Genomic DNA, 11,202 nt, shown 5'->3' with positions numbered 1-11,202 from the left:
CTGTCTTGTCTATCTACTTCAATTCTAACACAGGGAAAGGAGAAATTCTTGGGCTGAGTTAAGTCTCCAGACTTGCTCAGTATTTGGCCTTTCTGCTGAGGCTGCCAGCAAGGATGCTGAATATGATGTTGCTGTTTGGCACCTGATGACTAGGAATTTCGTGAGCTGCTCATTCAACATGGGCCACCAAACAGCAAATGCTCTTTTGGCACAAATGAGTTTGGCTGGATTTGAGTCAACAGTTTACACATGAAAGGTTCCAAACCTTGTTTTGAGTGCCCTAAGCCTCCGTTCTCCATATGTATACTTTCCAGTTCTCCCTTAAATGCCTGGTCCTTCTCTTATACCAGTTTAACTTCCTTTGCTTTCAGTGAAGTTTCTCCTGATTTCCAGCTGTCTGAGAGCAGAATCAAGTCTACCATCTTTGGAATGCGCATTTTTGTTTGCAATCTGATGTTGATTAAGAATAAGAAAATCCAAATAGGGTTGACATGTTGATGTCATGTTTCACAGAGTGTGTGAGAGAGAACTACTATTAAAGTCAGGCTGTCTAACTAGCAGCCGTCAGTCTGCCCAGAGCCCCTGGGATCCTGGTCCAGGTACCACTCCTCTGTCCTCAGTGGCTGCCACTACTGCCTCCAGATTCCTGCTCCCTTCTTCTGCTTTCACTGGGGGTTGGTCCATGGGGCCAAGGGTGTCTGTGGTGGGGGTGCCTGAAACCTCTGTGGTGTGTTGGCACAGTACAGTGGCAGGAGGGGACAGAGGTACCCTCTGCACAGTGGGGCAGGGGAACATGGCATGGTGTACAGAGCTCATGGGTACTGGTATGGTGCAGTGGGGTGGCTGCTTGCCACATGGCACAGCAGGTGGAGGACACATGGCACAGTGCTCAGCTCATGGAGCATATGGCCCATGCACGGGACATGTGGCCTGTGTAGTGTGTGGCCCCTGGCCACTTACAAATTGAACAGCCCTAAGTAATAAGTTGAATGAAGGGAGCTTGCAGGTAACACAAGTGATGCAATACTATCTTTGATTTGAGTGGACTTTTAATTGTGCTAAGATTTTCACATTGGAGCTCCCTTAGGTCATAGATTATACTGCAGCTTAACCTCAAAGTTTGAAAGTATTGGCAACATTGGCCATTTTAGAGCTGGAATCAGAACTGGTATTTCACCTTTGCTTACGTTTCTTGGTAGTGGTGAAACAAAGGAGGTCCACTAACAGTATTTATCTTCTGTTTATGCCCCCAAAAGCACCTGCTGAAATGTGAATGTGAATATAGAACTATACGGTTGGAAGGAACATTGAATCATGTAGTACAGCCTGCAGAACGAATGAAGGAAGTGCTATTCCAATACTATCCCAGATCTGTGCCTATGTAGCTTGTTCTTTGAAGGCATCTTCTTTGGTCCTACTAGCAAGATTACACAACTTCCCCAGGGCAGCTTGTTCTACTCTCCTACTGTTCCTATAGTAAGGATTTTTTTCGTTCTAAGAATTAATCTAAATCTGCTTTGCTGCAGTTTAAACCCTTTGTTTTGTGTACTCTGCTCTTCAACAAGGGAGGACAGTTGTGTTCCCTCTTTCAAATATGAATCTACTTTTCTCCAGACTAAACATACCTAGTTCTCTCCACCTTTCCTTGTACAGCTTGCAATCCAAACCCTTTGTCATCTTTGTTGCTCACCTCTGGATCTTCTCCAGTTTCTTCACACCCTACTTACAATGCAGAGTCCAGAGCCATCTCTGAAGATGGTATTTTCTGTGCTCTTTTGTTGTCTCCCTTCCACCCAAACCTTGTGTTGGTAGGGCCGAATGATGGCTCCTCTCATCAGATAACCATAATATTCACCTGGCATATCTACTACAACAAAGAGTGTGATATATTTCCCAATGAGCTTTGTGAAATAGTGGGCCCTTCAGAGGACCATACCCTACGACTGACCATGGAAGAAGTCCTTTTGACAAGTTACAAGTGCATCTAAAGAGTTTTGTTTGTTGGTGTAGGTTATAGGAACTCTCCTTTTTTTCTCCTGTGAACAGATACAGCAGGACTGTGTTCCTGTGTTATCACTAGATAGACCTGAAGAAATGGCACAATACTTCCATCACTCATATTTTTTAAAAGTTCAATAATGTTCAGTATGCTTCTTCACCCAGGGCTAGAAAGGACACAGGTAGATGATTCTGGTTCCTGACCTCATTTTTCAGCTGCTGTTAGCTTTTCGCTTCAGCTTCAGAAATTCCTGGCTGCAGGAGTCTTTTATTTAAAACTGCATTTAAAAGTTGGCATTGGTTAATGTGTTATATTCAGTATTAGATCTTCATTTTCCTTCAATGTTTTCTTTTCTGGCAAAACTGCTGATCTTTTTGAAGGTCTGCTGCAGGGTGTGGTAGACTTCTACTAATGATACTTTTCCAAAAATATTACCCTTCTATGGTGAAACAGTTGCTGTGTTTGATATTCTACCACAAATCCCAAATAAACGGTACTCGTGTAGTATCCAAAAACCTCAGGCTTCCACTGGTTGATTAGCTAATAGAATTCCAGTAGAGCAAGCTAGATTCATTCTGGTATTTGTCATCATAAGCTAAGTTTATCCACTTGCAGAGAATGAGGCCTTGCTGTGGTTTCACCAATCAAAATGTCAGCAACGTACATAATGTTTTTTAAAATGTCTTTAGATTAAAGTGTGGTGATTGAATTACAGCTTCTAAAATGTGTTTCAGCATGTGTGGGCCTATGTATCATGCTGTGATATTAATAACATTTATGCCATGTCTGAGAGGACTGAGCTCTTCAGTTTCTGTGTTATCATTTCAAATTCAGTTCAGGTCTACAATGAATGTTATTCCTGTCCATTGGCCAACCCACGTGAAATTAATAGGACCTAGTAGTCGGAGTACTGGACTGGAACTCTGGAGACCTTGGTTCTAATCCCGCTTTTTCACTATTCTGCTTTGGGGCTTTGGGCAAATAACTTCACTGCCCTGTGGCTCAGTTTCCCCATCTGTAAAATAAAGTTAATGGTACCAACCTCCTTCTGTAAAGTACTTGAGATCTACAGATTAGAAAGGATGCGAGGCATAATTATTGTCCCAGAGGCTGGTAGACAGCTGTCTCCCACTACGTTCATTATCCATCAGCACCTTTTCATAGTTTCATAGTTGGTAGGGTTGGAAGGGTTGGACCTGAGCAGATCATCAAGTGCGACCCCCTGCCTTGGCAGGAAAAATTACTGGGGTCAAACGATGTCTTTTATTTGATGTCTTCTTACACAGGGTCACGGCTAAATCATTTTGCAGGCTGAAATTACAAAAGATAACCAGTTTAAAAGGGGGAAAAAGGGAATCTTTATTTCTTGAGCACAATATAAGTAACATTTGATGGTGCCTGTGACAAATAACGTTAATATCAAAACATTTGCAGGATAAAAAAAAAAGATGTGTGGATAACAAAACCATCCATAGCTGAAACATTGATATATAAAAAATTACCTTCAGTTACAAAAGAAACATCCCTCATAGGCACGTTGTTCTAGAATTGCCCAGTATAAGATTTCTCATTTCCCACACTCAGATGCAATCCTGCTCTAGGTGGACTAGTGTTTTGATACAATATGGCATTTGCCAGGTTCCTAATGTGATAAATCCACTTTATGATCTAATCAGGAATAGGCAAAATACAGGCCATGAACTGGATCTGGCCTGCCAATTGATTGCATCTGGCCCACGGCTGCCTCACCCCTGCGGCACCTGCTTGGGGCCAGTTCATGCCTGCTCCCTCCCAGACCAGCTCATGCTATGTTCCCATCTGCACATGCCCCATGCCCACTGACAGTACCACTCCAGTCTCAGCCCTGGCTGGTGTGCACAGCTTCCCAGTTGAGGAGCTGCTGCTGCTGCAGCTGCAGCCACAAAGCTACTGCTTGGTTCCCCCTGCCTCCAGTGGCTCCTCCTCTTCCTGCCCCTGCTGCACCACTTCAGGGTAGGGGGGGAAGCCACAGCCAGTCAGCTCCTGCCCCGGTGTGTGGGGCTCCAGCTCCAAGGTGCCTTACACCCACCCAGCACGATGAACAGCCACCTGTTGGTGGCCGAGTGGGTGGAAGGTGGGTGAGCTGGAGCCCTGTGCACTAGGACGGGAGCTGCCCAGCTGCAGAGTCACCTCCCCACCCCACCCTCAAGCAGGGGCAGCCATGGGGCAGATGGGGGAGCAGAATGCACCACCCGGAGGAGCTCTGCTAAATGTACCTCCTGGCTCCCCACCCCTGGCTTCCAGGACCCAGCGCACAGGCAGCCATTATGCAAGAGTAAGATTTTATTCTGAGCTATTATGCAATCACCTCTGTATACACTACGCAAAAAAACATAAATGAGGATAAACAGTGTATTTTGAAATAAAATATAGTAGGTGGCTGATTTTTAGTATACGATTTGTTTTTTATCTGTGATTTGTTAAAATGATACCTTCTGAAAGATTTTGTGTGTGGCCTTCAACAGCTCACTTAAACTCATTAAGTGGTGCACCAACCAAAGTAGTTGCTCACTCCTGATCTAACAGCGTTTAGTATCCTGTTTTTATAAAACTAAAAAGAGTTGAATAATTGATAGCTAAAATCATGAACAGTAACTACATGACAGCAAAAGCACCTTTTCTCATTCTTGAGGATTTTTATTGGATCTTTGTAATGTTGGAGCCATTCTCTTCTGTCCTCCATTAAAATGGAAAGAAAAACAACATAGTTATGCAATTATCTAATAGATAGGCTTGGCTCCAAAAAGGTACCTAATGAGTTATGAAAAACTGTTTGTCAAGCTGGTAATTACATCATTAGGAAAAATTGTAAAGGAATTGTACCTCTTAGGTAAGTAATGCACATTTTCTAAGTAACTAATAAAAACGTGTATTTTGTTTTTCAGATAAGTCTAAGGTGATTCATTTTTAAAGCTTCTTAAAATTAGTCAGCTACAGGAGAGTGAAAGGAAGCAGTCTGATTGCCCCGATCATATTGTTTTGTTCTCAGTAGTGGGTAGTTAAAAATAAATAATGAAGTGTTTGATGCTAGGGTGGTAGACATACCTGCTATGGCCACATTTAGACAAGCAGGGATGCACGCTTGCAACAGCACAAATTTGTGTCGCTACTTTGTACTTAAGGGCATGCCCCTGCACATGTGCTTTCTTGCGGGACACATTGTCCCGCTTTGGGCAAACTGCCCTTTTCCAGCTCCTCCCTGTTCCCGATGCACTGGCGCAGTCAGGGCACAAATGGAGCAGTAGAGACACTGACTGGCAGCCAGAGCATCATATTGGAGGACAAAGCCTCCATTTGTTCCAGTGCATGCTTTCGCATGCTCTGCGTCAATTTTTTTCTAAGGCATTTTTTTTTGCTACCAGGAAATCCTGGTATCAGATTTTGCCCCTGTGCTGCAGATTTGCGGTGCAGAGCATGTTTTAACATTCCACACTTGCGGTTTGGGGTGCCACAAACTGCACATGCTTGCATGTGGGGACACAGTCTGTGACTCTGTCTTTCCTTAATTCATATGTTTTCGTGCTCTTGGGGAAAGTCTCTTATGCAAATCAATGCATGCAGGTCTGCCAGGAAATGTGAAACCAGAAAAAGGAAGGATAGCATTTCCTGTGTGTGTGTGCTGTATCTTTATATCTAGATATAGATATATCTATATTTGTCTTCAATATTAGCTGGCAGTTATCATGTGTGTGCTGTGTAGCAATAAGTTTTTATTCCCCCTTGCCCCAAGCAGGGATCAGTAGGAGGTATTGAATAGGGAGCAGCATTGTTCCTTGCATTCCCCTTTCTGGCCAGAGTCTCCCTCCCCCACCTTCTCCCCTTCCCCCCATTATTTCTGGTATTTGTATTCCACCTAGCACAAGGTGGCTCTGGTTCATAAATAGGGCTTCTAGGTGCATTGGTTCTACAAACAATACTCTGCCCTTGTTCTCCCCTTATCCTGCCCTCTAAACTCTTCAAGATCTTTTTTTTTTTTTTCAAATATTTTCCAGAACATACTTTGCTTAGCTTATGAGATTTAAGAAAGTTACCACCCCAGATAACAGAAATCTGTATAAAAGGTGTATATATTAAGGATGAGGTGAGGAGCTAAGTATTTCCATGAAACTCAAAATGAAGGGACCAGTTATGTATCAAAAAAAGGTATCGAATCAGGTGTCCCATTAAGTGAAGTCATATTACTTGTACTACAGTAAAAAAATATGCTGAAGAGATGTCACAAACAGAGTTTATTACTGATATGTGCTATGCTACACACAATATGTAGTCATGGGGACAAATGGAGTTACTCCAGATTTACACAGCTGTATTAGAGACAAAATCTAGATCTCAGGATGAAGTTTTAAATCATCACATTTTCCTTTTATTTCTAAACTTCTCTGATTTCTCTCTTGTGATCTAGACTGACTTATAGAATCAAAATCTGTATTTTAATGACATTCAGAAACTGTCTGATAGCTCTCCAGCTTCTTTGCTTTTTAAAACATGGAGCATGCTTGCTGAAGAAATAGAAAGAAATATATTCTTAATGTTTTTTCTGTTTGCTAAATGGAGTTGTGGGAAATGATATCCTTGTAATTATGGCTTTGTTCAGACTTGTTGTCCACTCCCATTCCCCTTGGAATTAGCTACAGGCTGGCAAACTGCAGTAGCATTTATTTTATTCTTCTTCTTTCATATGGCTTTAGGAGCGAGAGCTATCATCACTGTTCTAATTCCAAATTCCCCAACTAGACCATTTTTTTAAATACACACAAAGTATGATCACAATGTTACTCCAAAATGGCAATGTTGCTAAAATACAAGGGTGAAACTTTAGTTTTCAGTTTAATTGGTTGGTTTTTTCCTGATTTTGTCATTACTGAATGGACAAAAGCCTTACGTTCAATTAATTTGTGTAAGTTTGTAACAATGTGCAAACTTACTCGTCTCTAATAAATTTCTTTATTTCTCCACTAAACAGAGCAATTTTTAATGGAAGACCTCTAAAAGTACATATTTATCTCTTTTGCTGTAGTGTTTTTTTTCAAATGGAAATATGTCTGGATAATATTTGGAAACTTTTATTTATATAGGATGAATAAAATCTTTAGATAAAACCAAAAAATGCATCACCTTGACTACTGACTTAATAACAAGTGTTAATTTCAGATAAGAAGCCCTGTTTATTTCAGTCATGTTTCAGCACCTCCTTGCTTTTTGCAGTGAGTAGGGTTGTTGGGTGGGGGGGAGGGGGTTAAGATAATATGAGGGAAATGTAGGAGAAGAGAGAGACAATACCTTACAAATGATAGGCCAAGTTCTGATCTTTCTGAATGGACAAAGAGTTTAACACAGCCCTGCTACCCATCTGAATTGTATACTTTTAAACCAACAGTGGAGCTTTTCTTAGTTTCTTACATGATGGATGCACTGTGGCAACCTTGATCAAAGTATGGACCACATAATAATGCTGTCCTCTCTACAGATTTGATGGTGACATTGCAAAGATACATTCTCTTTCCTCAAGAGCATTAGATTGGTTACCTAACCATAAACTGGATTTATAATTGTTGCTCCAAGGCAGCCATACAAAATAAGACTGCCTGATGGTCCAACACAATCTCCTGAAAAGCAGAGATTCTTTTTCTTCCCTTATACCACCACCATTGAGGGTGATGTTAAAAATGCTTCCTCAGGAACCTTTGTGGTTGAACATCACCACCCTGTATCCAGGAGTAAAACTAGAATTGGCATCTAAAAATACCTGTTCCCCACTTCCTTTTACCTTTTAGCCACTATAGGATCCTAAGTTTTATTGGGCTCCTGGTAGGACTCATTTTTTAAAATGGGTGTTTGTATACTGGAAACACTAACAAACATTCCAAAATAAAATACCAAATTTCGAATTTGTTTTTCCTATTTACCTACCAGGTCCTTTAAATCCCTTTAGCTAGTGTTAAACATTGAATGCAGGATTTTTTTTAAACACTTGTTCTGCTGGCAGCCACGTACTTTTGTGAGTTTAGTTTGAAATGCCTCTGAAGGGACTGTCAGAAGGTGGGATTAAAAGAAGGTCTTTCGAAGTGGGCAAAGTCTAGAAATTGGGGTACCCCAAGTCATGAGATGCATAGAAATATCTGGATCATAGCATTTTATCTAGTAATCATAATATCCCCCTGTATTTGCTGCTGTTTCTATATGGTTACTGTGCAGTCATATGCAGAGGGAGAAAAAAACATTTGGGGGTGCTGAGTGCATGCTCAGCCTCACCTCCCCCCCCGGGGTGCAGGGTGGGAGGGGTGGCTCCTGCCACTGTGCACACACTGGGAGGCATGGGGGGCATGTGCCCCCGGATCTGCGTGGGGCAAGGTAAGCTGCCACTGCAGGCTGGGGCCAGGGTTGCACCAGGCCCTTCCCAGCAGGGTGGGGTTAGGCTGCACTGAGCTTGGGGTGCTGTAAGAGCAGGTCGGGGGGGGCTATGGCAAATTTTGGAGTGGCTGCAGCCCCCCAACCATAGCCCCCTTCCCAGTGCCACTGCTGTCTACCCCAAGTGCAGCCTGGCCCTAGCCCACAGCAGCAGCCTGCCCTGCCTTGCACAGATCTGGGGGTGCATGACCCCCATGCATCTTGGGGTGCACATAGCAGCAGGAGCTGTGCCCCGCAGACAAGCTGCTTGCGGCTCGGTCCCCTGCCCTGCCCTGGCTGTGCAGCGCCTGCCCCAGCCCCACTCCCACTCCCTCCTCACCCTTGCTGCAGCTGCTGGAAGCCCACAGCTGGGCTGCCTTGTGGTCCAGCCGCTACCCTGCGTTTGTGGGGCTAAGCCCTGTTAGCCCCCACTTTCTGCCACCTATGTGTGCAGTGTGGCTTGTCTAAGGTTTTTACAGGAATCAGGGCTGAAGTCCCAGTTCCAAAACTAGCAGGAAACTTGATTGTTGTAGAGCCAGAATTCCACTGTTAATTTTACATTTCTGGGCAGTCTCTTAACATCATGTTTACTTTGTAGTCATGTTTCAGCACCTCTTTGCTTTTTGCAGTGAATAGGACTGTTGTGGTGGCGGGGGGTGGTTTTTAAATAATACGAAGGAAATACAGGAGAAGAGAAATGCAGCGCATTTACTTACTATTTAATCACATTGTGGTTTGTGCACTTGTAGAACCTGGCTCAGTCAATACATCCACAGGGGACTAATCTACAAACATGCTTTCATAAGTAAAGTTTCATGTACCTGCATAAGGGCTGTCAGATTTATACACATTGTACAGAATTTAAAATTACAAGTATAATTAGTGCCCCTTCTACTTCCACATGGCAGCTGCAGGCAGGTCTTCAAATGTGGCAGTCTTTCGATTTGATTCCGGTACTTTTGTTTTTCAACCTCATGTTTTCTGTGTTGCACAGTGCACTGAATTCTGAACCAAGCAGTCCAAAAAATTGTGAAATTCACATTGAGAACCCAATAAGCCAAGAGGCAGTGTGCTGCTGTTACTGGCGAATGACTTCCTTTCTGTGTCAAATTTGTTCAAAGCCTATTGAAGCTAATGGGAATCTTCCATTTTTTCCAGTCTGTATGATCATATCAAGTCTAAGCTTGTGAAACAACTTTGTTTTTATGTTATTTGAGCAGAAAATACATGAATTTCTTAGCTGGTGTTAAAAATGTAAATACTTTTGGCCTACTAGACTGTTTTTATTTATTTATAAAGATTTTCTTTCCTACCAAAATTCAACCTTTTTGAGCTCATGAAGAAAACTGGTTTGGAGAGGAACTCTTCAAATGCTAAAAAATAAAAACAAGCCTTATACCTTAATGCTTTCTCAATGCCAGCTATAGTTGTTACCATGCTGTATTCCTAAGCATGCAGGCCTGGTCAGAACTTTGGTGCTGTCTAGTGGCAAGTTACTGCATCTCACTTGTGCTGGCATAAGAATTGTCTGTGGAGGATTGTGAAAGATGGTATTAGATTACTATACAGAAATGTAGGATGGAGTTTGGAATGACTTATTCTTGCTGTTTCAAGTGCATGGATATTTTCTTACATTATATTATATAATAGCTTCATCTATCGACTTTGATTCTGTACATAAAAAGATATACTAACAGAATTGCATCATTGCTAGAAGAATTGTATGTACAGAAAATAAGCTTTAGTGGTCTGTATAAGGCACTTATATGCTGGTATAATGATTTCAGGAGACATCTATAAGTTATTAACTATTTTGGTTAAAATAAAAAATTGCACCTGAATAGTTAAAAACCTAATGCCAATCCTGAGGCTCTGAGAAGCCCTGTTCCTTTGTAGTTCTTTAGATATGGTACCTACTATTAGTAAGTCTGAGGAGTTTGGAGGTGTAAGACTGTCTGCATACATAAGTTGTACCTTTTAAGTAAATATATTAAATCAGAAAAATCTCTTTAATGTGAACACAGGAACTGCAGTATGAAGTTGCCTTTTTTTCTTTACAAGAAGGTTGGTGTAAGTCAGATGCAGCTGTGTCCTAATTATGAGCTTTTACCAGTTTAACTTTTGAACAGTTTAAATGTGATAAAATATCACATGCCTAATTTATAATAGTACAAAACCCATGTAAAAGGAGTTAAAATAGTTTCATTCTGTCCCATACTTGTTTGTGATTTGGGAATGCATTTTCCTTGGTTATGCCAACAGTATTGATCGGAGGGATGTAATTCCAACAGATGTCATTCTTGGGGTGTGGTCCAATAAATGCAAAAAATGTTTGATTTACTTTTTCATGCATTTGGAACACTGGCCCTTATGGGCAGCACACTGACTAATCTACCCTACGTGTTTCAAGTGCTATAATTTTTGGTTATACGTGTGGAGTCTGTAACATCAGACACACAAAAATCTATTTATATATGCAACCTGTTTATATTTAAAAAAATCAAACAAAAACCCTTTTATCTTCAGTAATCTCTTTGTTCTGTAGAAATTATTATAGCCTCTGGGTCTCAGTGTTTCTCTTCTTTACAGATATCAGTATTACCTGCAAGTGAAAAAGGATGTTCTTGATGGTCGATTACGTTCATCATTAGATCAAGGAATCCGGCTAGCTGGCTTAGCTGTGCAAGGTGAGTTAGCTGTTAAGCGAGGCTAACAAAGTTGCCTTTTTAATTTCAAGTATCTGTTTGCCAGAAGTCAGGTCACATCCAACTCACGTT

The 11,202-nt window shown here is 41.7% G+C and overlaps 1 protein-coding gene across 1 annotated transcript in view; it reads left to right on the top strand.

Annotated features, from left to right (window-relative positions):
- Window positions 1-11,202, top strand: part of PTPN14 (protein tyrosine phosphatase, non-receptor type 14) — a 236,816-nt gene that overhangs the window by 157,787 nt on the left and 67,827 nt on the right. Inside the window, exon 4 of the mRNA XM_019516448.1 lies at window positions 11,015-11,112. Within this exon, the coding sequence (XP_019371993.1) occupies window positions 11,015-11,112 (98 nt within the window). The remainder of the gene's footprint in view (window positions 1-11,014; window positions 11,113-11,202) is intronic.

Source organism: Gavialis gangeticus, unplaced genomic scaffold (genome assembly GCF_001723915.1).
Source record: "Gavialis gangeticus isolate Ggan-Ray unplaced genomic scaffold, GavGan_comp1, whole genome shotgun sequence".
Lineage (NCBI taxonomy): Eukaryota > Metazoa > Chordata > Crocodylia > Gavialidae > Gavialis > Gavialis gangeticus.
The sequence above is the reverse complement of the archived record's forward strand: the minus strand, read 5'-3'. Positions and strand labels throughout refer to the sequence as shown.